Below are 27,348 nucleotides of genomic sequence, written 5' to 3' on the forward strand. Positions count from 1 at the left end.
CGAAGGGCTCATACTGGTTTTCCACCTTGTACCTCTTAAATCCTCACCTGCTGTCATTCCCGTTCTTTGCCAACTTCTGCTAAGCTGAATCTCTGTGCTTCCCCGTTCACGCTGCTGACTCCCTTTCTCTCGTGCCCTGGTCTCCTCCTCTCACCCTGCTGTGTGGCTCCACGTTCCCCCTGAGCGGTCAGACTGGGCCTCGCTAGCAAGCCGCACGCCTGGTGGGTGCGCGGTGTGGGAGACCGTACCGTGGGGGATGGTGGCTCGTGGGCTCCGGCCAGCTGTTGCCCCTCCCCGTCAGTGTCTATCCAGTGCTCACTTCCTGCCCCACATTGGAACGGGAGAGGAGAGCGTGCACACCTATCAGCAGATGGTTCAGGCCATCGATGAACTGGTTCGAAAAACCTTCCAAGACTGGACGTTAACGCTGGACAAGGACTGTATCCGGCGGCTGGACACGCCACTGTTACGAATCAGCCAGGAGAAGGCGGGCATGCTGGATGTCAACTTTGACAAGTACGAGACCCAGTCTGACTCCTTGCCCCGCTGCGCGCGTCCCCAGCTCTCCCCAGAGTGTAACTCCCGTCTCTCGGTTCCACGCGCCGTTCTGGTTTGGAACTCTCTCGTATGCTGTAATTCGGGGACTAGCACCACCTGCCTTTGATCTACCGTTTATTCTCCAAAATAACCCATCGAAAACAGGCAGCTCCCAGTAACCCACTGATCCGGTGATGTAGGTGTTCGGCCACTAGATGGCCATGGCGGCCCAGCTAAGTCACCAGGGCCACCGGCAAAGGTGTGGGCTTGTGGGGGGGCGGGGACGACCGGTGGGGCTGGCGGGTCGTGCTCTCTGCCCCCTACAGCCTTCCAGGCAGGACAGTTTCAGGTTCCCATCATTTACAGTGTGAGTGATTCATGTATTTCCACCGCGAGAGCCTTCCCGGTGGGGGAACCGAGGTGGGCGAAGCCCCTGGCCACGGCCGCTCTGCGGGGGAGCCTGAGGCCCCGAGGCCCGGAGGCCTGTGAGATGCAGAAGAGAACGCTAAGGAAGGAGCTCTGTAAGACATCTGTCTGCAGAGATTGCAAACCGTCTGGTGACAGTTTTTCTTAATTGGAAGGAAATCACTTTCCACTTGATTGCTTTTGGCTCCCCGTTGTCATCAGCTGCCTCCCGGCTCCTCGCGTTGGCTTCGACTCCTAGGCTGTCCTGATCTGCTGGGCCCGGGCACGAGGGGCTTTGCTAGACAGGGCCTGGGGGGCAGACGGAGCCAGGGCACAGGAGGCACGGTGCGAGGACACGCCCCGCCCCGTGGAGGGACGGGGTGGAGGAGCGGTGCCGTGTGTCAGGGGAGGAGAGGCCTTCGTGAGAAGGACAGAGACGTTGGAGGCCGGAGACCCGTCCTCGGCCAGGCAGGGGTGTTGGGGAGCGGCCCTGAGAAGGTCCATGGGTTTTTGAGGTATGGCCAAGCGGCCCCATAGAACAACGGCTCCGTAAGTCAGCACTCTGGTTTTGAGGAGACAGGGGACGAGGCCGGTATTACCCTCGCGGTGACATTTGCAAGCGGATAACGGGGTTAAATCTGCAAGACACATTATCCCGTCAAGCTGGGTGCTCCCAAAGGGCTGTGCTTGGAGTGACGCCCGCACGGACGGACGGACGGACGGACGCACTTGCAGTGATACCGATATGAACGTGCACAGTCCAGCAGTTGCCTTTTTCCCTGGAATCAAAGGGTTGTATTCAAATAACAGAATTGTGGTAGCACCAGTGATCCGTGTTTACATTTTAAGTATGAGAGAAGACAAAGGTTGAGCAAGAGGTGAAGACGCGTCACAGGTAAGCCGCCCCGGCGGGCTGGGGGCTCTGCCTCCTCCCAGTCCTCGGGGCAGAGTCTGAACCCTGGGGTCAGTGTGAGCTGTGACCCCGGGCGGGCCGCCAAATTCCTCGGAATTTCCTTATCCTTATCTATCAAAAAATCCTATTCTGTGCTTGTCACGAGGCGAGATGGCGTATGTGGAAGTCCTCACGAAGAGCCAACAATCCACAAACATGATTTTCCCTTCAGAAGAACTGCCTCAGGAAGCTTCGCGAACACAGGACATTCAAAGCAGATTTAGCAAGGAGATATCATTTTGTAAATGTTATTTTATTATCATTTTTAAAAATAATAGTTGTAGTTTTTAAAACAGTTAAACCTTTTACAAGGGGTGATATAAGGTCCATGTTACAAAACTCAATATTTACACCAGGGTAGAGAAGGAACAGTCCGACTCCACTGCTGTATGACTCAGTTTCTCTCTAAAGAGTCTGTGTCACTAGTTCCTTGGGGAACATATTCCAGCAATAAGAGTGGATAGCTACATAAATGGTCTTTTTATACAAATAGTAGCATACCATATACACTGTGCATCCAAAGTGTTTTCAAAATGATTAATTTTCCCATTATAAAAGTATCGACAATTTTAGAAAATTTGCAAAATGCAAGAAAGTGAAAGAGAAAAAAGTCTCCCCAAAGATAACCATGCTTAGTGGTTTGGTCTATTTCTTTTTCCCCACTCTCTTTTACCCGCCCCCCCCACTTCATACATTTGTTTTTCTTTGATTTTTTTTTTTAAAGTCTTTAGTGGGTATTTTTAAATTATAAAAATAGTGCCTGCTCACTGTAAAAAAAAAAAATGTATGTGGCAATATATACAGGAAACAGTGAAAACCCAGCACCCAGCCCCGCTCCCTGGAGGTAATCTCGATTACCAGGTAATCCAAAATACACACTTCACACAAAATAGGATCACATTGTAAACGGGGTTTTTTGCAACTTGCTTTTTTTTTAAGGTTAACAACACGCGTGGGGGGGGGGTTCCATTCTGTACAGGGAGAAGTATGTGGTTGTTCCCCGCGGCGTCTAGCATCCTATAATGTATACTGTGACTCAGTCAGCTCAGGATTGACGGACTTAAAGTTGTTGCACGATTTCTGCAAGGCTTCTGGATATTCCGTACTGGATGGAGGATTTTGAGTGGGCTCCCTGTACCTTGTGCCCATCCCCCCACCGTGGTGCGGTTGCCTGATGTTCCAGCGGGATGCCCATCGAGGTCGGAGAGGCTTAGGAGAAAACTTTCCAGTCTGCTGTGATGGTCTCCCTTCAAGGAGCACATGAGATACTTATCTGAAGCACCCGTTGCATAATCTTTACAGCAGGGCCAACAAGGCAACCTTGGGCCAAATATTTATGGCCTGGGTTTAACTGAAACCCAAATAATGGCTAGAACGCTTCTCCCAGAGAGGAGTGTTTCTGTCCCTGGGCAGTCGTTTACTAGAGGGATCTGTTATAAGTGCTTTACATTTTTGTGGTTTCAAGATAAAGCTGCCTCAACCCAGTAAATTATGTATGGGGGGAAAGACAACAACATGATTCTAGGGAAGGATGAAAAGTCTGGGCTCATCAAACCAGTAAAGAAATCCAAGACCGTTTCCGCTCTTCTCCAACACCTTACCACGGAGGTGCAGATGACTTTATCAGGCTCACCCTTTTGTGCTCAAGGGTCCAGATAAGATCTCCAAATAAGCATGCTTTTCAAGTGTCCTGAGTGTTCTCAGAATCACCTGACTCCCCCCGAGTTCGGAGCCTTCTGGGCCCTAATAGAGCCTATTTTATCTCACAAGGGGCTTTCTTATCCCACCTTATATCCCAAACATTTGAGCTCTGAAGTCCAAATTGGCTTTTACCACGTTTCACGGCCAGACCGGCTTCACCGATCGCACGTAACTCGAACATGTTCCAGCTGTCGTCCCTGCGTCCTATACCATCTGTGCAGGGCAGGAGGGTGGACACGGGGACGCCTGTCGGTTTTCTGTGTGTAGGGCCTGCAATTCCTTCTCTTCCCCAACCATATAGGACATTCTCTATGGGGTCGGTTCATTCCGGGCTATCAGCCCTAAACTCAGCTGACTTCACTTTCCTGCCTCTGTGGCCTGACCACGGCTCTGAGGATCAATGAGGAAATATCTTACAGAAATAATTTCCCAGGCTGATTTGCTTTTTCAAGGAGATTTTATTTGTTGGGGCGCCTTGGTGGCTCCGTCGGTCATGTGTCTGGCTCTTGATCTCAGCTCAGGTCATGATCTCAGGGTCGCGGGATCGAGCCCCGCGTCAGGCTCCATGCTCAGCAGAGTCTGCTTCTTTCCCTCTACTCCTCCCTGTGCTCGTGCGCTCTCTCTCTCAAATAAGTAAGTCTTTAAAAAAAAAAAGAAATTTTATCTGTCAATAAAATATGCATTCTGGAAATTAATTGACACACTTCTGGCAAAGACAAGAGCATCCCTGTGGAAAGAGTTCCTCCTAGGATGTTGAGTTCAGCTCAACAATCAAGACGGCATCATCCAAGTCCGTCCTGTCGACCGACACGTTAAAATCTGCTGATAGGCCTTCAAGTTACTTTGAAGATCTCGTCAAGATGACAAAATGAAGAGACATCTCGGTGGGACATTGGGGAGCACACTCGCCCACGTGGGCTGGCCACGGCGTTCAGGGAGACTGATTCGGAGCCTCCAGTCTGAAGAACATGGGAGGATGTGTTTGTGCAGCTAGAAATGCCCAGACCCCGCTATCCATCCAGCGTAGCTCTCACACCAGTTTTGGTTAAGTCCGGATTTATTGTTTATCTTAATATGACTCTTAGTCCCGTTTGCGGCTGGGCGGAGGAATTTTGTGGTGATGGTCCTTTCCTGGCTTGTCTGTTGTTTGCTCTTTTTGGAACTGATAATTACCTCGCTATTTTTCTTAGCACACTGTTCACTGTCATGAATTGTCCCAGATGGGTCGTATTTTTCCTCACTCTCTGAACTGGTTTCCTGTCTTTCTTAGAGCTACCCTTGCTAGAACTCCCTTTCCTCCTGAGTCAGTAGAACTGGTTGGTTTCAAGGCCTGCTACTCAGGCGTTAGCCTGGAATTCCGTCCCCCACTCCCAGCCTCTTTTCTTGTTGGATTTCCTGTTTCCTTTGTCTTCCTCTTTCTTGGTTTGGACCCTCATTTTGGTGGAGTGCATTCTTTACTAGCTTTCCGGGAAATGGTGCATGGGAGGCAAATTTTTTGAGTTTTTATGGGATTGACCACAGTTGTCTTCTGCCCTCCCCTTGTTGGACGTTTGGCTGGACTTGGAATCCTAACTTGAAAGCAATTTTCCTTGGCTTTAGCCTCTCTCTCTTTTACTTTGGAGGGTTTCCTTCAATGCCTGGTAATCCACTGTTCGTTCACGTGTGAGAGAGGCCTATTCACTTGAAAATAATTTCCCTCACCGGAAGTTTCCTCTCCAGTAAAGGTGAAGATATAATCCTTTGCAAAACTTCAAATACGATATCATTTCTTATTTTGTTATTTCAGTGCTTGCCTGTAGAGCAGACACAGAACATTCTGGAATTTTCACCTCATTGTGCTTCCAAGTAGCATTTCGGTAATATTCAGAACATGGACTTTCATGAGAGCATCTCCAGGTTGTGGGGGCTTTTGATTGTGATTAAAAAGTACACGTTCCTTAAAAAAGAGGAAAAGAAACCACACAGATTTTACAAATCATGTGATTTTTTATTCAAGCTTTTTAAAATTTTTGAAAATATTCTATATTTACTTATGGCATTTTATGATTTTATTCTTTACATGTAGATGTCTGATCCTTTTGAAACTTATTTTGATGTAGGGAGAGAGCTGCACGTGCAACTGAGTTGTGTTTTTTAATCCCCAGATGGCTAGCCAGTTGACCTGATCTCATTTATATAACGTAACAAATTCCCACGGAGAGTTGTGTCTATTTTGGGATTCACTTTTCTGTGCTGGTATGTCTGTCTCTTCATATGAAGGAACCCAACTGCTTTAATTATTGACCTCATTCCTCTCCCTTTGCAGAGTTTTAGGGGGATATTTTTAATATTTATTTCCCATAAGAACTTTAGAATCAATCTGTTTAGTCCCCAAAATAGTTCCGTTCCTATTTTTATAGGAACAAGGATTGGGTTAAATTTATAGGTTAACTTAAGAAGAATGAACATCTTTAAGGTTTGAGTCTTTCTGTCCAAGAATAGCATTTTTTCTTTCAGTGTATTTAAATCTGCATAAAATGTCTATAAATCATTTTTTCCATGTACATTGACCAATTAACAAGAGATGTCATATATATAAAATTTGCATATAGATGTTATGTATAGACATCTCTTTTTAATTGGTTAATTTGGGTATTTTATTTTTATTGTTTTAATGGTCATGGGTCTCTTTTCCTCCATGAGAATTTTTAAAAAAATTTTTATTGTTATGTTAATCACCATACATTACATCACTAGTTTTTGATGTAGTATTCCATGATTCATTGTTTGTGCATAACACCCAGTGCTCCATGCAGAACGTGCCCTCTTTAATACCCATCACCAGGCTAACCCATCCCCCCCACCACCCTCCCCTCTAGAACCCTCAGTTTGTTTCTCAGAGTCCATCGTCTCTCATGGTTCGTCTCCCCCTCCGATTTCCCCCACTTCATCTCCATGAGAATGTTTAACTGGTTACAGTTTTTATATAGGAAAATAGTTCTGTGTTCTGGTCTCTTGAAAAATCAGACACTTCAGTCACTCCGGGCGCTCGTCCCACATGGCAGCAATTGCCCGGAGTCTTTGCTCTTTGAGATGGATGACCACGCACTCTTCCATCAACTTCAGGCCAACGTCCAATTGCCATTTGGCATCGCGTTTGAGCCACGGGTGCCTGGGAGATAGCGGAGTTTCTGAACTTTGCTTTGACTCTAAAACCCAGGGAGTTGGGAGTGGGTTGGATGCTGGACAGTGAGGCTGAGGGAGGACGTGCAGCTCTGGTTTATGCAGCAGACAGGGCTGGTACCGGAGCCAGGAGCTCCCCGCGTGCAGAGTGGACCATGAGTTTGTTTCTGGACGTGCGTGCGCAGTGCCCGTGGGCCGAGGCGGGGAGACATCCAGGAGGCAGTTGGGCATGCAAATCCAGAGCTCCCGTTAGCCGTGTAGATCTGGGGGTCAGCAGCTTCTAGAAGGCAGCTGAAGCTGTGGGCATGGACGAGCTCGCCCAGGGAGAGTGCTGGATGTGAAGAACCTCCAGGAGCCTGCATTGAAGGGAGCTGCAGGGCAAGCAGATTCCTTGCAGGGTCTCCAGCGCCCAGCCGAATGGGGTTTCCAAGAGATGCTAGAGACAGAAGGACACTTGTACCAAAAGGCAGGCAGACAAGAGGGGAACTGTGGCCTGGAAGCCAGGGAAGAACGCAAGAGCGCGTCCCAGGAAGGCAAGGCAGGGAGGAGTCTAGCATGAGAGGGCAGAGGGCCAGGTCTGAGGAGGCCTGCAGGGCTTGGGGACAAGGTGTCCCAGGGAGACTTGACGAGGGCAGTTGTGGAGGCGAAGGGGACAGAGGAGTTCTCGAGGACAATTCTATGTGGAAGGTGCGCGGTAAAGGGGAGTGCGGGGCCCCGTACCCTCAGAGGGATACGGAATCTGGGGGGCCGGTTTGGGTTTGGTTTTTTCAAGATGGTAGAACCTTGGCCTTCTTTGACTGTTGAGGAGAGCGGGAGGGGGTGGCATCTGAGGGAGCAGGAGGAAACCGTGTCAGGACGGGGAGCCCAGGAGGGGGCCTTGGCCTTGGGTGGGAGGAGGGCCTCTTCCGTCCTAAACGGGAGAAGCCGCGGGTGGGACACACGTCCCCAGGCTTCTGGGTTTTATAGTGGGAAGTACGTGGAGTCTCCTGATGGCTTTTGTATCCCTGTGGTGTAGGAGGTGGGCTTTCTGCAGAGACAGGGAGGGGCAGGTCTGAGAGAGTGGGGAGGCACTGCCGGAGGTGGGCGTGAGCACAGGAGGAGGGCAGCCTGGGGAGACCCCCACATGCAGCGTGGGGAGCCTTCGGGGTGCTCATCTATGTGGTCCCGTCTTGCTGGGCCGCCTGCACGGTGGGGGGGGGATGGCAGCAGATTGAACCAGGGTTGGGGTTCTGCTAGGTGGCTTACACTAAGGAGCAAGTGAGGAGTGGCAGGAGGACCGTGAAAGTGACAGATGGCAGGGTCTGTGGATCAGGAGGCGGTGATGGGGGGGACACACAGGCGGGAGGAGAGCCTGTGGTCAGTGGTGTGAGGTCAAAGATCAGGTCCTTTGGGAGGGCAAGTGCTGGACCTGGGAGGATGCTGGGCTCGGGTGGAAGGGCGTCTGAGGGGCTGATCTCAGAGGTGGCGCACTCAGGACGTGGCTGTGACACCCGGGAGGGAAGGGCGAGAAGCTCCCCGGAGGGGAGGCCACACGCGCAAGTGAAATTCCTCTGGTATTGCATTTAACAGAGGAACAAGAAACAGCTGAAATCCGTTTGAATACTCAACCCGATATTGCCCCAAGTATGATCCTTCCAACATGTAGTTAATATAAAAATTACTACTGGGGAGTTTTCTATTCTTTTTTTCATGCAAAGTCCTCTCTGCCTTCCATCTCTGTGTCTTTCTCTCTACTTTCCGAGAGATTCCTGTCGATTTCATTGTTAACGGGCTTGTTTATTCATTAATGTCGTGCTATCGTCTTTAACTTCCAAGAGCTCTTCTGGGTTTTGGGTCACGGATGCTCTTTTCTCTCTCTCAGGATGTTCACACAGTTTTGTTGCGTCTTCTTACTTGGTGTGGGCAGCTTTCTTTCTGCGCGGCCCCTGCCCCTCGTCTCTCCTTGGAGTTGGCTTTTCTTCTCTTTGGTTGTTTTGCCTCCTGCCTTTTGTGCTAGGAAGGACAGAGACCGATGTTTTGTGATCCTTGATTGTCCATCTTCAAGGGCAGGGAGCTGGAAAGCGGACTGGAAACTCTGCTGAGCCGGCCGTGGGGCTCATCAACTGTGGGCTGTTTCCAGGGGACCCCTGAGGGCACCGTCCTTGGAACTCACCCCTCAGGCTGGCCAGAGGCCACGGGACGGTTCTCCGGGCTTCGTTCTGGAGAGTGTTTGTCCAGCTGCCCGAGCGCCGGTTGCTGGGTGGGAAAAGAAGGCTGGGGGTCTTAACATTCAGTGTGCACGTGGACCTTTAATGTCCCCTCCTCTCAGTACACCTCCTCCTTCAGCCGGGTCTGGGTCCCCAGTCCAAGACCCTCCGTCGGTCTGTCTCTGTACTGTCTCTCCAGACAAGAAGCCTTCCATCTTCTGCTGGGGTGATGAGGGAACTCGCTTAACTGTGCAGAGTAGGGGCAGGGACAGGTGGGGAGCTGTTTCCACAAGCTTCCCTTCCTGAGACGCTCGGAGACACCACCCTGGGGCTCAGAGAGCCACACGGCACAAATGGTCTCCATCGCCCCCTGAGGGTGCCGGCTCTGCTCCTTACCCGGCAGCTTCTCAACTTCTGATCTGCCTCTAAGGGTTTATGCCCTAAACACACAAAGTACCCCTTTACTGCTGTGGGGGTTTGGGCAGGGAGGGCAGCAAAAGTCAGTGAGTCCAGCCAGCCTTCTTTACCGGGAGGTTCTGCTTCATTTCTTATCTCTGTCTCTGTGCCTCCCAGCCCGCCACCCTGGGGCCGCTGCTGGCTCCAGGTCAGGCCCTCCAGCAATCCCCTGAGCTGCCTTGCCCTTTCTCCCCGAGGTCCCTGCTGATTCTCTTTGTGGAGATTGACTACTGGGAACGGCTGCTCTTTGAGACGCCCCACTACGTGATGAATGTAGCCGAGCGCGCGGAGGACCTGCGCATTCTTCGGGAAAACCTGTTGCTCGTGGCTCGAGACTACAATCGGTAAGGTTGCAGTCCTCCGCGCAGCCTCTGTGCGCCTTCTGAGCCCCCTCTGTGTCTTATCTGTCCCGTGATGTCGTCTATCTCCTGCAGGATCCATCCTTTACATTTGACCATCTCAAAAAAATGCTTTCTCCTACACTCTTGTATGGCCCTGCGGTTATTCCTGTCCCTTGCACTTTTGTCTTCTAGCTTCAGGGTAGAGAGCAAAAACAACCCAACCTGGTCCTCTCCAACCCCACAGGTCACTGGGGCCACGTATACTGTGGGCCCGGGTCACTTTTCTAGAATGAAACTGGGGGCATTAGCATCGTGGGCACAGGATAACATCGGTGTTATTGAACCAAGGCCACACTCGCACCCTTCTCTCAATACCCTTGGTACTTAACTCTGGACTGAGGCTTTGCTCTGGGTTGGGTACCTCTCTCAGCCCAGTTAAAGTCCAAGTGAGTGGAGCCAGCAGTCTTGTCTGGGCGTCTAGAACTACACAGTCCAATATGGCGGCCCTCAGTGGCACGTGGCTATTTCTATTTTAATTACTTAATTGGAATTACATAAAATCTTAAAATTGAGTTACTCATTCGCACAGGCCACATGTCAAATGCCCCACAGACACACTTCATGGTTAGTGGCGACCGTTCGTGGACAGCACAAAGTGTAGAGCGTTTCCACTATTGGTGAAAGTTTTCTTGGAAAGCACGGTGTAGCCTTGTGAGTTTCCCGATGTCTCCACCGAGTTTCCTGGTGCAGAGGAGAGGCCTGCAGAGCTTGGCCCACCCACTGCCAGTCTTCTCTCATACACAGGATCATTGCCATGCTGTCCCCAGATGAGCAGGCCCTCTTCAAAGAACGTATCCGATTCCTGGATAAGAAGATCCACCCTGGACTCAAGAAGCTGCACTGGGCCTTGAAGGGGGCCAGCGCCTTCTTCATCACAGAATGCCGGATACATGCCAGCAAGGTGGGTCCTGGTCACTAGGCTCTGAAGGCCTGCAAGGCCGACCCAAAGACCGGTGCGTGGATGATCAGTACAGAGACCAGGGAGTAGTGTGAAAAATGAAGCGTGCTGAGGTACATTATTTTTAATGTGAGCAGCTCTGGCTCGAGGACAGGTGGGAGGATAGCTCGGAGCCCAGAGGGTCTCTTCCCAAACTGAGGCTCCCCTGTGGGCGCGTCTGACTCTAGGTGCAGACCATCGTGAATGAGTTCAAGGCCTCCACTCTGACCATTGGCTGGCGAGCCCAAGAGATATCCGAGACGCTGTTGGTGCGCATCAGCGGCAGACGGGTATACAGGGACCTGGAATTTGAGGAGGACCAGCGGGAGCACCGGGCGGCTGTTCAGCAGAAATTGATGGGCCTGCACCAGGACGTGGTGGCCATCATGACCAACTCCTACGAAGTCTTCAAGAATGACGGCCCTGAGGTGCGGGTCCTAGGGCCAAGGCTCTGTGGCTGGGCGAGCCCCCCGGGGCCCGTCAGAACTTTCTCTTGGTCTTCCTGTCTACCCTTTGTGGGGGCTTCTCTGACGTCCTGCTCTCGTCTTGGGTTCACCCAACCTTCAGTCTCTCAAACCTTCTTCCTTCGGAACTCCGCATCCTACCTTTCTCTTTAACCAGCTTGTTGCCTTCCGCATTGGCCCCGTTTCCCCTGAGGGCCCACCCTTCTGCCCATGCCCTCCCCCAGATTCAGCAGCAGTGGATGCTGTACACGATTCGGCTGGACCGCATGATGGAGGATGCCCTGCGTCTGAATGTGAAGTGGTCGCTGCTGGAACTGTCCAAGGCCATCAACGGGGACGGGAAGACCATGCCCAACCCCCTCTTCCGAGTCCTGGTCATTTTGCAGAATGACACACAGGGAGGTGTGGCTCAGGTGGGGACCTTGACCCCTGATGTTCCAAAACTGTCTCTATTTTCAGTTTCCCTCAATCCTTAAACTTCCCTAAATCCCTTGGCCTTGACCTCCTGTGGCTTCCAGGGCTGGTTCTGAGGTGTTCAGCCTTCCCAGTCCTGAGGCTCCATGGCCCATGCTAAGGCCATCTCCCCTGTGTTTCCCCCCACCGCCAGGTGGAATTCTCACCCACTCTGCAGACACTGGCAGGTGTGGTCAATGACATTGGCCACCACCTCTTCTCCACCATCTCTGTCTTCCACCACCTCCCCGAAATTCTCATCAGGCGCAAGTTTCATCGTGACCCCATCCACATAATCGTGGGTGAGTGGGCAGTGGGGAGGGCACCGGGTGCAGGGCCATCAGAGACTTATGGAGGGGCAGAGCCAGGAGGAGAGGCTGGGGCTGTTTCCAGACATGGGGCTGGTCATCTCCGTGATGCTGGGAAGGCCAGATCGGGGGCCAGTCGGGGAAGGGAGCAAGGGTGGTGGTGGGAGTGGAAGGTAAGTGACTCACGCTCAAGGGCTTTGGGACTGGGGTGGGAGATTCAGAAGGACGAGTTTGGGACTGGGGCAGGATCGGAGGCGCCCTTCTGAATCCTCGGGCTGGATCCGACTCCCCCTCTGCTTACGAATGCTCCCGGTTGAGCTGTATTTCTTTGGGGAGGTGGTATTGGAGAGGAGGATCCAGTGGCCAGGGCCCAGGCTGGAGCTTGGGTTGGGCTGGGAGTGAGTGAGAAGCGTTTTGCTGGCTCTTGAAGAGCGAGACGAGGACATCAAGAAGATCCAGGCTCAGATCAGCAGCGGCATGACCAGCAACGCGAGCTTGCTGCAGAACTACCTCAAGACCTGGGATTTGTATCGGGAGATCTGGGAGATCAACAAGGACTCTTTCATTCGCCGCTATCAGCGTCTCAACCCCCCCGTCTCTTCTTTTGACGCCGACATTGGCCGGTGAGGAGCGGAGGTGGCTGGGAGGCCTAGCATCCCGGGAGGAGGCCCAGGCCTCCGGGCTCGGGGGGGGGGGGGCGGTGGGGAAGGGAGAGCCGCAGAAATGTGTGTCCTCAACCTTGGGAGGAGATCGCGAGCTAGGGCATCGGACCTTTGTTTCTCAAGGGGTAGAGGTCACAGCAGAGCTGGACAAAATTTAGGGGAATGGTCTTGTCTTTTTTTTTTTTTTTTTTTTTGTGGGGTGCACCCACAGGGTCCTGTTGGGAAACAACAAATGTAAAGGTCTGAAGGGTGAGAAGCAAGCACTTTTTTTTTTTTTTTAAAGATTTTATTTATTTATTTGAGAGAGAGAGAATGAGAGACAGAGAGCATGAGAGGGAGGAGGGTCAGAGGGAGAAGCAGACTCCCTGCCGAGCAGGGAGCCCGATGCGGGACTCGATCCTGGGACTCCAGGATCATGACCTGAGCCGAAGGCAGTCGCTTAACCAACTGAGCCACCCAGGCGCCCGCACTTTTTTTTTTTTAAAGGTTTTATTTATTTACTTGGCAGAGAGAGAGAGACAGTGAGAGAGGGAACGCAAGCAGGGGGGGTGGGAGAGGGAGAAGCAGACTCCCCGCTGAGCAGGGAGCCCGATGCGGGGCTCGATCCCAGGACCCTGGGATCACGACCTGAGCTGAAGGCAGACGCTTCATGGACAGAGCCAGCGGGGCGCCCGAGGTTGTGAGGTCACTGAGTCTCGCGAGAGCTCTTTGCACGCTCTAAGGCGCTGTGCAAATGTAGTCACTGCAGAAGCATCGGTGCGATAAGAAGTAGGATTCAGGCGTGCAAAGCCGTGGAAGGGCTGGGACATTAGGAAAGGCTGCGTGAAGGGCCTGGCAGAGCGGGTAGGGCTCTCACAGGCAGCAGGGGGCAGGGGGAGGGCCTTGCAGGCGGAGAACACAGCATGACGAAGGCACGGAGATGGGGACACATGCGCACGCGCACCGAGGAGCGCGTGGTCTAGGACACGGGTGCGGGGACGGACGCGCCCCAGGGGTTTAGGTAGGGCAGACCACGTCCTTCTCTCGGCAGCCTTGTGGTGTGGGTTCTGTCATTATCACCGTGTTACAGACGAGAACTTGGGGCTCAGACCAGTTTGAGTAGGCTGTCTGAGGCCGCAGAGCTGGGGAGCAGCAGTGGGTACTCTGCCCCGGGCCACCCCGAGGCCTCGAATGCCCGACTAAGGAGTGCGGTTGCTGTGTCGCAGGCAGGGGTTGGGGGAGTGATAGGCTCTCGCCGTGTGGCTGGGACACCCCGGAGCAGCGGAGTACCTGGAGCTACCGCGCGGGTCGGGGGGCAGGACACCTGGGCGCAAACTTGCGACAGGGCGGAGGGCTAGTCTGCCGAGAGAAAACCGCCCCAGCGGGGACGCGGGCCCTTGCAGCTACACGGAGGTCGCCAACAACGTGCAGAAGGAGGAGACGGTGCTCAGCATCCAGTTCGTGCTGCTGGACTGCTCCCACCTCAAGGTCTCGCTGGTACAGCATTGCAACGAGTGGCAGACCAAGTTCACGACCCTGCTCAAGGAGATGGCAGCCCGGCGCCTCCTGGAGCTCCACGCCTACCTGCAGGACAACGGGGACAAGTACGGGCTCCTCCGGGGGGCGGCGGGGGGAGGGCGGGGCAGGAGGCCCACCCGGTGCTCTCTGCCTGCCCTCAGAATCAGCCACCCTCCCCAGACGCTGGAGGAACTGGGGGCCAGTTTGCAGCTCATGGAGACCCTGCAGCACGACCTACCCAACCTGGAGACCCAGATCCCCCCCATCCACGAGCAGTTCACCATTCTCGAGAAGTATGAGGTGCCGGTCCAGGAGAACGTGAGTTCCTGGGGCGTGCCATCCCCCGGGGTCGGGCCCACGGCAGCCGTGGCTCGGGGAGAAAGTTAACCCCCACGTCGTAGGCCCTGGGCCGCCAGAGGAGTGAGCTGGGCGGGAGGCGCAAGACCCCGAGACCTCGGAGAGCCAGAGAACTCAGATGATAGTTTGGGTCGGCTTATGGATTTCTCTTAGGCCCTAAGACTCTGGTCCACAGGGTCAGAAACAAGGCCCTAAGAGCATGGCTGAGGATAGACCCCCTGCTCATGGGTCATCGTCCCCTCCTTGATGTCCCCAGGTCCTAGAGATGCTGGACCGTCTCAACGGGGAGTGGGTCATCTTCCAACAAATCCTGCTGGATAGTGAACAAATGCTGAAGAAACACAAGGAGAAATTCAAGACAGGCCTCATCCACTCAGCGGACGACTTCAAGAAGAAAGCGCATAATCTCCTGGAAGACTTTGAATCTAAAGGTACCTCTTTCTCGAGCTCTCCCCCTCTACCTCTGTGTCGACCCAGTGTCTCAAAGCCTCGGTCCCCAGGAGGTAGGGAGAAGGTTGAGCAGAGGAAGTATGCTGCTGGGGAGAGGGGATGAAGGCCTGGTGCTTTTGGTCGCACTGTCCAGCTCACAACATTTCCAGTTTTCTTTCCTTCCCGTGACCCACCCGGTTCTGATTCTCACACCACATGTAGGAGTTTTTGCTAAAGTGAATCATCATCCTTGCAATGCATTCCCTCGTTTTCCTTCCTGCCCCCGTCGGGTGAGGAGAGAGGGGAGATTTGCCCACAAAGAGGTAGGAGGACCATGACGGTCCTTCCAGGGGACGATGGCTTTCACCTTGGATTTCCCACAGGCCCCTTCACCAGTAACGTGGGACATCAGGCAGCCTTGGAGCAGATCGCCCAGGTGCGGGCCATGCTGAATGCCATGCGGGAAGAAGAAAACAGTCTCCGCTCCAACCTGGGCATCTTCAAGATCGAGCAGCCAGCTTCCAAGGACCTGCAGAACCTGGAGAAGGTGGTGTGCTGGGCTAGGCCCTTGTGCTGAGCAGGGATGGGGGCCGGGGGCAGGACCAGGAAGATGGGAGCACGAGGACCTTTAAAAAAAAAAAATGGAGGTAAAATTCAGATAACAAAATAACCGTTTTTTTATAAAGATTTTATTTATTTATTTGACAGAGAGACAGTGAGAGAGGGAACCTCAAGCAGGGGGAGTGGGAGAGGGAGAAGCAGGCTTCCCGCAGAGCAGGGAGCCCGATGCGGGGCTCGATCCCAGGACCCTGGGATCATGACCTGAGCCGAAGGCAGACGCTCAATGACTGAGCCACCCAGGCGCCCCAACAAAATAACCATTTTAAAGCAAACGATTCAGTGCATTTTGTACATTCACGATGTTGTGAAGTCATCACCTCTGGCTCCGAAACGCTTTCATCACCCCAGAAGGAAACCTACGCCCTCTCCCCTCAGCCCCCGTTGACCACTCGTGGATCTTCCGTCCCGTACATTTGGCACAAATGGCCTTCGTGTCTGGCTGAGTTCGCTCAGTGTAACGTTTGCAAGGTTCATGCATGTTGTAGCGCGGTAGGTGCTGAGTGATCTTCCGCTGTGTGGACATTCGGCCTGCGTCCTGCCTTCGGGCAGATCTGGCTGCTACAAACGTGTGTGTCCCTGCATTTGCTTGAGTCCTGCCGCCAGCTCCCGGGGGGCGGCCGGAGGAGTGGAAGCGCGGGGTCTCCGTCCGCCGTGTGGAGGAGGAGGAGGGCCCGAGTGCCCTCCCTTACCGCTTCTTCCCACTCCTCGCCGTGCAGGAGCTGGACGCACTGCAGCAGGTGTGGGAGATCACACGGGACTGGGAGGAGAACTGGAACCAGTGGAAGACGGGCCGGTTCCTGACGCTGCAGACGGAGGCCATGGAAACGATGGCGCACGGGCTCTTCCGCCGTCTCACCAGGCTGGCCAAAGAGTACAAGGTGCGTGGGGGGCGGCGGGGGGCAGAGGGCCGAGCCGCTGAGGAAGGGGCACGGCGCGGGGATGCTGGCCAGGCCTGCCGATGCCTCCCATGTCTGCCCAGGACCGCAACTGGGAAATTATCGAAACCACTCGCTCCAAAATAGAGCAGTTCAAGAGGACCATGCCCCTCATCTCGGACCTTCGCAACCCCGCCCTTAGAGAGAGGTGAGGCTGCTCCTCGCTCCTCGGGGCCACCCCCTGGCCCGCGACCACATCCCCCTGCCCCTGCCCACAGACACGCGCCCCCGGGGAGCCTTCCCTCCCTCGAGCCTGCCCTGTCCTCTGTCTCCCATGCCGTCCTGGGTCCTCTGGCCTTCCCGGCTCCTCTGTTCCCTTCCCCCGCCGTCTCCCAGCGCTCTGTTCTGTCTTGACGTCTTCTGTCTACAAAAGGTTTTATTCTTTTTTTAAAAAAAGATTATTTTATTTTTGGGGGGGAGGGGCAGAGGGAGAGGGAGAGAGAATCTCAAGCACTGAGCGCGACTCGGGGCTTGATCTCACGACCCTGAGATCATGACCTGAGCCGAAATCAAGAGTCGGATGCTTAACTGACTGAGCCACCCAGGCACCCCCAAAAGGTTTTATTCTGATGTAGCCAAAGGTATTCCCTTCTTCCTTCATGGGTTTTGCTTCTGGGCCTCATCTAAGAAGACCTCCCCCCTGCCCCCCCGTCCCCCCGCCAGAGTTAAACCTGCATTCTTTCCGTACTTTCCTCTAAATACTTCATAATTTTATTTTGCAAGTTTTGGTCTTTCGATTACATGATAGGAGAGGCCTTTGAGGCCATGGAGGACGGAATGGGCTATTTTATTATTTTTTTTTTAAAGATTTTTATTTTATTTTATTTATTAGAGAAATTAGGAAAGTTGGCGTTGGGAGGCCAGATACCTGAGAGAGAGAGCATGAGAAGGGGGAGGGTCAGAGGGAGGAGTAGACTGATATGGGACTCGATCCCAGGACCCTGGGATCATGACCTGAGCCGAAAGCAGTCACTTAACCAGCTGAGCCACCCAGGTGCCCCAGAATGGGCTATTTTATAGATGACGTTGTAATAATGATCCATTTAGAAGGAAGTAATTTCACTTCTTCTGTGTTGCGTCCACGATGGTGTTTTTGCCAGGTTTCACCCTTATGTGTCCTGTAGTTAAGTACAACCTGACCATACACCCGCCTAAGTTGTTCGACCTCCCCTAGGCTCAGGTTCCTCGGGCTCAGGTGGAAGAACCAAAGTTCCTCGTTGATAGCAGGCGTGTGAATTAAGTGAGCCGTCTCATGCACAGCGCTTGGCCCCGCGCATAATCTGTCCACAGTAAACTCGCAATGATCGGTCTGAACTCCTTCTCCAGAGAATCAGCACCTCAATCTCTGCAGTCCCCACAGTGCCCGGGAGTGCATCTTAGGGCCTATTTAATATATAATATCAATACGTATATGGAATCATGCTATCCCAATGGGAGAGAGAAAGCCTGCGGCTCGATGCTAACACGTTCCAGGAGACCCTGATGTGCGGCCTCGTGCTCTGACTTCTGTCCCTGACTGCAGGCACTGGGATCAGGTCAGAGATGAGATCCAACGGGAGTTTGATCAGGAATCTGACCGCTTCACCTTGGAGCAGATTGTGGATCTTGGGATGGACCAGCATGTGGAGAAAATCGGGGAGATCTCTGCGTCGGCCACCAAAGAGCTGGCTATAGAATTGGTACGACTGCGCCCCCTCCCGCCTCCCCCACTTCGCGAGCCTTGGAGGCCAGCTTCTCATGGCCCCTCCAAGTTCTGTTCCCTTTGCGGACCGAGTACTGGATTGTTCTGTTCCCTGCTTTCTCTCCATAGGCATTACAGAACATTGCCAAGACCTGGAGCGTGATCCAGCTAGACATAGTTCCCTATAAGGACAAGGGCCATCACCGACTCCGGTAGAGGGGGCCTTGGGGTGCTGGGGGAGGGGCGGGCCGGGCGAGCTGGGCTGCAGAGCCCCCGGAGGTTTGGCAGGTGGGGACGGACTGTAATTCTGATGCTTTCCGCCCCAGAGGCACAGAGGAGGTATTCCAGGCCCTGGAAGATAACCAGGCGGCTCTGTCTACCATGAAGGCCTCTCGTTTTGTCAAGGCCTTTGAGAAGGAAGTGGACCGCTGGGAGCGCTGCCTCTCCCTCATCTTGGAGGTCATTGAGGTGCTGCTTACGGTACAGCGCCAGTGGATGTACCTGGAGGTCAGGACCCGCGCGCCGAGCTGCTCCTGTGAACCACTCTCCGTTCCTGGCACACAGCCTACATCCTGGCCCTATTCTCAGCCTCTCAAGCCTTCCCACTTCTAAAGTCCTCCTTCCTCTGGGCCCCAAGCGTCTGACTCTCAGTGATGACCTCTCACATTTGGTTCCCCCCTTGAAAGGCCTTTGCTCTTCTTCCGTTTTTCTTCTTGGACCCAGGTATCTGGCCTCCCAACCCCAACTTCCCTTCCAGAACTTGAGCTTCTTGCCCTTTGGTTCTGATGCTCCTTCTCTTCCACTCGGCTGTCATCCCTGGTCTGGGAGTGGGGAGCAGAGTGTGGGGAGCATGTGAGCAACAGCCTCTCACCCCAAGTCTCGGCCCCTCAGAATATCTTCCTCGGAGAGGACATCCGTAAGCAGCTGCCCAGTGAATCAGCCCTATTTGACCAGGTCAACAACAACTGGAAATCCGTCATGGACCGGATGAGCAAGGACAGCAACGCTCTGCAGAGCACCCACCATCCAGGTCTGTCCGTGAGCTCCATGGCCTCTTGTCCTGACAGAGGCCCGGTGGGTGCTGAGTATATGTGAAGTCCTGGCCACGTGCTTCCTTCATCAAAAGACCGTTGTAGCTGGCCTTCACACCATCACCATCGCCTCTTCTGAGCGTGAAATAACAGTTCAGTGAACGAAACTCAACAAATACTCGGGAGGACTGTACTGTAGTGGGAGGGGGTGAGGGGGTGGGAGAGAGACGTACCCACAGGAAGGCCTGGTTGATGGTGGTGGAGTGCGGTAAAGAACCAGGAAGTGAGGTCTGGCGATGGGCGCCAGGAGTGGGTGTCCTGAGGAGAAGAGTTCTGTCCGGGGGTGCGGAGGACTCCTCTGTTTTGCCTTGGGCCAACTGAAAGGTTTTTTCATTTTCCCAAGAACCTTGGGGGTATGCACTAAAAAGCCATTTTATTATTCTGAAAAATGTCTGTAGGAGGATATGCAAAGTTGAGGGACAGCATGCATTTGTTAGAAAAAATACTCGAGATCACAGGCAAAATTACATTTCGGAACAATATATAAGCAAAGCCACTGAAACAGGTATCCGTTTGTGGAACACAAAAACCGGACTCATCTCACCCACTGCTACCCAGTCGCCTCCCGGAGGCCTGGCAGCCCGTGGACTCTGAACTCGAAGGCGCGAGGGTCGCCTCAGGTTCCAGGGCGTCCAGACTTTCCTCAGAAAGCTAGAAACTGGGACAACAAGGGAGTAAACCAGTCGAAACCTAAGGCTGGGAGGAAACTAAGATTATTGAGAACCTGCCACTGAGAATCCATTTTACTTAGTACCGTGGGTCATTCTCGGAGGTGGATGCTACTAGTGTTTTACCCACAAGGAGGTGAGAGCTCAGTGAGCTTAACGGACATGCTGGTTCACGGACGAGCAGCAGTTTGCATGGCCATCGTCTGTCCCTCCATCCAGGGCTCTTTTCGCTCCACCCCGACGGACCCCAGCACCCCCAGTGGTTGCAGCCCTGTGTCGATGTGTGCATGTGATATATATTTAAATCCAGTGATTTCACTTGTGGGGTTGTGTGTGTGCAGAACAGTCTCTAATTTCCAGAAGCTCTTGGGGTGAGCGGCAGAGCCGGAGGAAAGGGACCGTTTAAGACCGAAGGGAGAGGAGATGTCGATATATTAGTGGAATCTCGTATACCATCTAGTTAATGCATAGTGTACAAAATGCATAATAGTGTATGATGAGCACTCGATGACGGATTAATGAAGAGGACGGGCTAAGCGTGATGAGTGATTTGGAGACACGTCTCTGCTTCCAGCAGCCATTATGGCGATATGTACCCCGACATTCGAGAGTCGGCAAAGTGGCTGCAGGGGCACGCTCCAGATCCACTCAGGGCAGTGGTAGAGGGTCCTCAAATGTCCTTCGTTGCTCTTCCCCCAGGCCTGCTGGACACGCTGACAGAAATGAACACAGTTCTGGAAGACATTCAGAAGTCTCTGGATATGTATCTAGAGACCAAGCGCCATATCTTTCCCCGCTTCTACTTCCTGTCCAATGATGACCTCCTGGAGATGCTGGGCCAGTCCCGCAACCCAGAGGCTGTGCAGCCGCACCTCAAAAAATGCTTTGACAACATCAAATTGCTGAGAATGCAGAAGGTCTGCCGAGCTGGCCGGGATAGGATGGGGGGCAGGGGGGAGATGGCAATGTCAAAGTGCTCGGGGCCTTGGAGGGGCCCCGGCCTCCCAGCAGGAGGGGCATACGAATGCTTCTGGATTATCTGGGATAGAACTCTTTAGAATTGGTAATATTGGGGTCAGGGGAGAGGAGCAGAGATTACCCTCAAAGGGCCCAAGTACCTCCCAGGTGGATATGAGGAGTGAGCAGGCCAGAGCATCCCGAGCTTCCTGCTTCTACAGGCTGGGGGGCCCAGCAGCAAATGGGAAGCCGTGGGAATGTTCTCAGGGGACGGCGAGTACGTCGACTTCCTGCACTCAGTCCTTCTGGAAGGGCCTGTGGAGGTGAGTAGTGGTGAGGGTCTAAGAATCGAGTTGATTCTTCTTCTCCTTGGAAAGTTTGCTTGGCTCTGTGAGGAGACAACATCTCTGTGAAGGGACCCACCTGCCATTGCTGAAAACTCTAACCTCTCCCCTGGACCTGAAAAGCAGACCGTCTTCCCTCGCCCCCCAATGCCTCCATTTCCCTCCGGGACCTGAGCCAGCTGCTGCCCAAAGCCCTGGAGTCCTCCCTCCTAAGCCCCTGCCCTCTGGGGACGCTTGTCTCTGGCCCTGAGGCCTGGCCGTTCGGCCCTGTCACCCCCCCCCCACAGTCCTGGCTTGGTGACGTGGAGCGGACCATGAGGGTGACCCTACGGGACCTTCTCCGGAACTGTCGCCTGGCCCTCAAGAAGTTTCTTAACAAGAGGGACAAGTGGGTGAAGGAGTGGGCTGGCCAGGTGAGCCGGGGTCGGTGGAAACGAGGGAGCAAGGAAGAGCTCAAAGGGAGCCGCAAAGTCAAGACCGAATCTCGAGTCTCACCAGACGTAGGCGTCCTGCCCCCTGTTCTGGGCGAAGGCCTTGCTACACCGCGTGCTGGACCCTTAGCTCCTGCCCGTAGGCCTGAGCCCCATCCCTCTGTGCACAGGGAGCCTGTTGAGCGAGCACTAGCACCTGGGCCAGGAAGAGGCTGGGATTTGGGGGCTGGGCTGCGTGCGGGGCGGGGATCTAGCCTCTGCGTGGGCCCCAGATGGTGATCACTGCCAGTCAGATCCAGTGGACGGCTGACGTCACCAAGTGCCTGCTGACGGCTAAGGAGCGCGGAGACAAGAAAATCCTCAAGGTCATGAAGAAGAAGCAGGTGGGGAGCCCTCCAAGTTTGGGGTGGGCCCCGGGGGTGTGTCATGGGGGGGGATGCGCTGGAGTCTGAGTCAGGGTCACAGCAAGGGTGCTTTGTGGTGGAAGTCCCGCGAGGCGGGTCCGGGTGGCTTGGAAGGGCTGGGGGTCAGGAGTTTCGGGGGGTCGGGGTCAGCGTGGGGTTGGAAGCCGGTGAGGCCGGGGCGAGGCGTGGTCAGGGTTTGCTTGTCTTGCCCCCTCCACGCTCCTCCCCGCCACCTCGTCCCGCAGGTGTCCGTCCTGAACAAGTATTCGGAAGCCATCAGGGGGAACCTGACCAAAATCATGCGGCTGAAAATTGTGGCGCTGGTGACAATAGAAGTCCACGCCCGCGACGTGCTGGAGAAGCTGTACAAGAGCGGCCTCGTGGACCTCAGTTCCTTCGAGTGGCTCAGTCAGCTGCGCTTCTACTGGGAGAAGGTGCGCCCGGCCCGCGCCCTCCTGACGCCCTGGTCCCTGGACCTAGCTCTGCACTCGGTCCCGTCTCCCGAGTCAGGACCAGCACGTCATTTTTCTCGTGGGTGCTCGCCATGGGTGGCCCTGGATTGGGCCCAGGAAGGCCACGGGCTGCTGCCGTGACGGATGGGGCAGTCGTGTGGGCGCCCACCTTCCATGCGGGCCGTAGACCCTCTCCTCCACGGCCCTGGTCTTGTAACTGCAGCCTCCCCGTCTGCCCGCCTCCCCGATCGGCTCTTCCTCCAAGCCCGCCTCTCCCTTCCTCTGCCCTGTTGCCCCAGGAGCTGGACGACTGCATGATCCGCCAGACCAACACGCAGTTCCAGTACAGCTACGAGTACTTGGGGAACTCTGGCCGGCTGGTCATCACCCCGCTGACCGACAGGTCGGCCGGCGCGGTGACAGGGTGGCGGGGCGGGGGCAGCAGCTGCTGAGGGGGGGCTCACACACAGGAGTCCAACTCGGGTCCTGTCCTTGATCGTCAGGTGTTACATGACTCTGACCACAGCCCTGCACCTGCATCGGGGGGGCTCCCCCAAAGGCCCAGCGGGCACGGGGAAGACAGAGACCGTCAAGGATCTGGGCAAGGCCCTCGGCATATACGTCATCGTGGTCAACTGCTCCGAGGGCCTGGACTACAAGTCCATGGGCAGGATGTACTCGGGCCTGGCTCAGGTCCATACCCCGCCGCCCCGCCACCCCCTCCCAGTCCCAGACAGTCAGCTGAGCCCCAGTCCGGCTCCCAGCTTTGTAAGGTACAGCACTCCATGCCTCAGGGCTTATGGTTGCCATCGTCCCCGCACCTCCCCGAGCTTCGCTCAGCCTTCGTTTTTGCTTATTTGAAAACTCAGAAGATGATGTGAGGGCTCGATGAGGTAACGCATATACACCGGTCAGCGCAGGCCTCTGCTCAGGGGTTCCCTCCCCGGGCCTCTTCCCAACCCGCGCCTGCTCCGGTAGTCCCCGAGGTTGTCCCTGAGATTGTCCCCAAGGTTGTGCTGTGGGCTGGAAAGTTCTGGCCAGGGACCGCCCCTGGGCTACGCTGCCCCCGCCCCAGCCCAGACAGCACACGCGTCCTGGAGACCGCCACACCGGTCAGGACCTCTCAGGCCGGGGGTGCCAGCCCCGGCTCCTCGGGGCTCCCCGTTGGAGGGCCGGGTGCTTCTCCGGCCCCCAGCGACTCTGCTCCCCACCCACAGACCGGCGCCTGGGGCTGCTTTGACGAGTTTAACCGCATCAACGTGGAAGTGCTGTCCGTGGTCGCCCAGCAGATCCTGTCCATCCTGTCTGCCCTGGCTGCCAGCCTCACCCGCTTCTACTTCGAGGGCTTTGAAATAAACCTGGTGTGGTCCTGTGGGATCTTCATCACCATGAACCCCGGTACGGGGCGGGGAGGAGGACGGGGCGTCCAGGGCCGATAGCCCTTCGCCCCCTCCCCCTTCCAGGCCAGCATGTTCAGCCCAAGTGAGGGGGGCGAGAGAGACAGCACAGCGCGAGGGAAGGATAAACGTCCAGCTTTCTGGGAGAAGGGGAGGCAGTCTTACTGTCCACCCCAAATGGGTCAATAACCGCTGTGTGTCTATACATGCCCGTCCTTTGGGATGCTTCGCTGTCTTCTCCCGCTGGGCCAGCTCCCCGAGTCCTGGTCTGTCTGCCATCCCCCTTTGCAGGAGAAATGGGACTCTTCCCAGAATGCAGGCCCTGGGCTCTCTCATTACTGTTCCCCGGGCACGGCTGGGGGAGGGTCTGCGGGGAGAGCAGGACAGGGCTCAGGTACTGAGAGAGAGACAGAAGGGATCTGGGTCAGGACCCCCACGGAAGGAGAGGACCACAGGTAGGAGAGAGGGGCGGGAGCTGAGCCGAGGAGCGGAGAGCGTGTGGCTGGAGCTGGGGAGACTGGGGGGCGAGCCCGGGTTGGGGAGAATGGGGCTGAGAATGGGCAGTGGGTCCTCGGGGAGCGGCCTGGGTTCTAAATAGACGGCGCTGTTTCCAGGCTATGCCGGCCGCACGGAGCTGCCAGATAACCTGAAATCCATGTTCCGTCCCATTGCCATGGTGGTGCCTGATTCCACTCTTATCGCAGAGATCATCCTCTTCGGGGAGGGCTTCGGCAACTGCAAGGTATGCCCATCACGTCTTGTCGCTAACGCTCTGACGTCCCTTCCGTGACGAGTCCCCGGACAGAGGCACCCCGAGGGACGTGGGCCTGCGGTCAGCAGGGTGTGGAGGCCTCTCCCCTGGGAGGTCCCTGGTCCGTGTCGGCACCGTTCCCAGCATCTTCTCGTCAGGATTGTCCCCAGAGCCCAGCCTGGCCGCCTCGGGGCTCAGGCCCAGCTGCGTGTGTCGCTGTCCCTGCGTGAGGCCGGGGTTTCCTCCTCGTTTTCCTTCCCCAGATCCTGGCCAAGAAGGTGTGCACCCTGTACTCGCTGGCCACGCAGCAGCTGTCCAGGCAGGACCATTACGACTTCGGCCTGCGCGCCCTCACCTCCCTCCTGCGCTATGCAGGCAAGAAGCGCCGCGTGCAGCCGGATCTGTCCGATGAGGAGGTAGGTCGAGGACACGGCCCTTGGGCCCGAACCTCCAGGGTCCCTGGTCCTCCCCGCCTCCGCTGAAGCTTTTCAGCTCCTGTGCCCGGGCTGGGACCCCCGCCCCGCTGCCTGTCCCCTGCGCCACCCGGTGTCCTGCTGACGGCTCGCTCGGCCATCCGCATTGGTCTTGCCTCCTGCCCCTCAGCCCTTTGGACGGGGCGGGGGGGTTCGAGTGGGCGCCCGGGGCCCGGCTCCTCAGGCCGGAGGCTCCCTCGTTTCCCGGCCAGGTTTTGCTGCTCTCGATGCGAGACATGAACATCGCCAAGCTCACCTCAGTCGACGTGCCGCTCTTCAACGCCATCGTGCAAGACCTGTTCCCCAACATCGAGCTGCCCGTCATTGACTACGGCAAGGTACTCGTCCTCGCTACTCCCGCCGACCTCACCCACGCACGCAGAGCCGTCCCCGGGCTGTGACTGTTTGCAGGACAGCTGACCTCGCCGGGCTTCCTTGTCTATGGAACGGCCTGGACCTATTCAGACACTCCACTGTCCCGCCACAGCCCCCCGCCCCTGAGTGGTGGGCCTCTGGCTCTATGGAGCCCTCAGAGCCCCTCCTGCCTCCTCGCCTCTCCTCCCGGAGCTGCTGATGCCTCAGGGCAGTGGCGTGGGAGGGGCGGGCAGGAGGATTCTAGGAAGGACAGGAGTTTTCTTCGGAGGAGTGACCGTTCAGTTACCCTGAATGATCCCTTCACTTGAAACCCCTGAAATGTTAGATAGAAATACGTCTTTGTAAATGCACTGCTAGAAAGAAAGAAAGAATTTGGGGGGTGGGTGTAGGGGGGCGAAAGCAGGGAGACCATATGACAACCTGCCACGGAAAGCGCCCTCATGGCTCCCATTTAGCAGAGGAGGCCACTGAGGCCCAGAGCAGTCCCTTCCCCAGGGTCCCCGGGCCTCGCAGCTCTGCAGCGGCCAGCTCCTGAGTGAGCGACGGCCGGAGCACGGGGACCCTGGCGCCACGTCCAGCAGCCTGAGCGTGACCCCCAGGCGGCAGCGGGGTTTACGGGCCTCCCGCTGTCTGTCGCCCCCCTCAGCTGCGGGATGTCATCGAGCAGGAGATCCACGCCATGGGCCTGCAGAGCACACGGTTCACCCTCACCAAGGTCATCCAGCTGTTCGAGACCAAGAACTCCCGCCACTCCACCATGATCGTGGGCGGCACGGGCAGCGGAAAGACCACCTCGTGGCGCATCCTCCAGGCCTCCCTGTCCTCCTTGTGCCGCGCCGGAGAGCCCAACTTCAACATTGTCAGGGTGCGGACTTGGGACGGGGAAGCGCCTGCCGGAGACCAGCGGGACGGGCGCGCAGTGCGGGCCAGGAGGGCAGGGCTGGGGCCTGGGGGGCCTGGGGGAGACCAGAGACCGAGGGCAAATACAGACACCTGGAAACAAAGGGGGTGACGTGAACCTAAACGGAGATCTTGGCCCTGGCGTCTGCCTGCGGCTCAAAAACCCCCTTCTGTGTCCCTTTTAGGAGTTCCCCTTGAACCCGAAGGCGTTGTCCCTAGGGGAGCTGTATGGGGAATATGACCTCAACACGAACGAGTGGACAGATGGTGTCCTGTCCAGTGTCATGCGGACGGCGTGTGCAGGTGCCCGCGTCGGGGGTGGGTGGGCAGTCTGGGGGTGGAAAGCCCATGTTTGGGAGGAAAATGCCTGGGGCGTGCTGAGGTACGAGGAGGAGGAGGTGTGTGCTCACCACCCCGAGGAGCTGAGCGTGAAGGGAGGTCTGGGGAGAAAGTTCTAGCTTCCTGACCATCCTCCTCCTACCAAGATGAGAAGCCGGATGAGAAGTGGATCCTTTTCGATGGCCCCGTGGACACACTGTGGATTGAGAGCATGAACTCGGTCATGGACGACAACAAAGTCCTGACCCTCATCAACGGGGAGCGCATCGCGATGCCTGAGCAGGTGCAGACCCTGCGGAGTGGGGGGCCAGGGGGCACGCGGCAGGGCTCGAGGGGGCCGGGGCGCCGCCAGATGAGGAGCTTCTGTGGGAGAGGTGAGGAGGAGGATGGCTGGATTCGGGGAGATCTGTGTCCGAGGGAAGAATGCCGGGTCTACTGTGGGTGTGGGGAACAGTGGCCGGTGCACACTGGGTCAGCCCTCCTCCGCCTGACCTCCGCCGGCCGCCTTCCCCCTACGCCCGGGCTCCCGGGTTCCCAGGCTGCGAAGCCCAGCCTTTCCCATCCACCCAGTGCGAGCGAGAGAGTGGTTTTCCATAAGCTTAACCTCAAGTAAGCCCTAAAT

General features: G+C 55.7%; 1 protein-coding gene across 1 annotated transcript in view; it reads left to right on the forward strand.

The window, feature by feature from the left end:
* DNAH2 (dynein axonemal heavy chain 2) overlaps nucleotides 1-27,348 on the forward strand; it is an 81,405-nt gene that overhangs the window by 19,430 nt on the left and 34,627 nt on the right. The window contains exons 12-42 of the mRNA XM_078067868.1: nucleotides 302-516; nucleotides 9,597-9,743; nucleotides 10,545-10,701; nucleotides 10,926-11,165; nucleotides 11,426-11,614; nucleotides 11,809-11,956; nucleotides 12,393-12,585; nucleotides 14,007-14,207; nucleotides 14,283-14,439; nucleotides 14,735-14,909; nucleotides 15,291-15,454; nucleotides 16,245-16,406; nucleotides 16,508-16,611; nucleotides 17,986-18,142; nucleotides 18,274-18,356; nucleotides 18,471-18,651; nucleotides 19,036-19,174; nucleotides 20,603-20,820; nucleotides 21,082-21,183; nucleotides 21,492-21,617; nucleotides 21,908-22,018; nucleotides 22,285-22,473; nucleotides 22,791-22,894; nucleotides 22,995-23,184; nucleotides 23,709-23,889; nucleotides 24,503-24,630; nucleotides 24,903-25,055; nucleotides 25,325-25,450; nucleotides 26,134-26,352; nucleotides 26,573-26,690; nucleotides 26,873-27,009. Coding sequence (XP_077923994.1) covers nucleotides 302-516; nucleotides 9,597-9,743; nucleotides 10,545-10,701; nucleotides 10,926-11,165; nucleotides 11,426-11,614; nucleotides 11,809-11,956; nucleotides 12,393-12,585; nucleotides 14,007-14,207; nucleotides 14,283-14,439; nucleotides 14,735-14,909; nucleotides 15,291-15,454; nucleotides 16,245-16,406; nucleotides 16,508-16,611; nucleotides 17,986-18,142; nucleotides 18,274-18,356; nucleotides 18,471-18,651; nucleotides 19,036-19,174; nucleotides 20,603-20,820; nucleotides 21,082-21,183; nucleotides 21,492-21,617; nucleotides 21,908-22,018; nucleotides 22,285-22,473; nucleotides 22,791-22,894; nucleotides 22,995-23,184; nucleotides 23,709-23,889; nucleotides 24,503-24,630; nucleotides 24,903-25,055; nucleotides 25,325-25,450; nucleotides 26,134-26,352; nucleotides 26,573-26,690; nucleotides 26,873-27,009 — 4,914 coding nt within the window. The remainder of the gene's footprint in view (nucleotides 1-301; nucleotides 517-9,596; nucleotides 9,744-10,544; nucleotides 10,702-10,925; nucleotides 11,166-11,425; nucleotides 11,615-11,808; nucleotides 11,957-12,392; nucleotides 12,586-14,006; nucleotides 14,208-14,282; nucleotides 14,440-14,734; nucleotides 14,910-15,290; nucleotides 15,455-16,244; nucleotides 16,407-16,507; nucleotides 16,612-17,985; nucleotides 18,143-18,273; nucleotides 18,357-18,470; nucleotides 18,652-19,035; nucleotides 19,175-20,602; nucleotides 20,821-21,081; nucleotides 21,184-21,491; nucleotides 21,618-21,907; nucleotides 22,019-22,284; nucleotides 22,474-22,790; nucleotides 22,895-22,994; nucleotides 23,185-23,708; nucleotides 23,890-24,502; nucleotides 24,631-24,902; nucleotides 25,056-25,324; nucleotides 25,451-26,133; nucleotides 26,353-26,572; nucleotides 26,691-26,872; nucleotides 27,010-27,348) is intronic.

Source organism: Halichoerus grypus, chromosome 2 (genome assembly GCF_964656455.1).
Source record: "Halichoerus grypus chromosome 2, mHalGry1.hap1.1, whole genome shotgun sequence".
NCBI lineage: Eukaryota > Metazoa > Chordata > Mammalia > Carnivora > Phocidae > Halichoerus > Halichoerus grypus.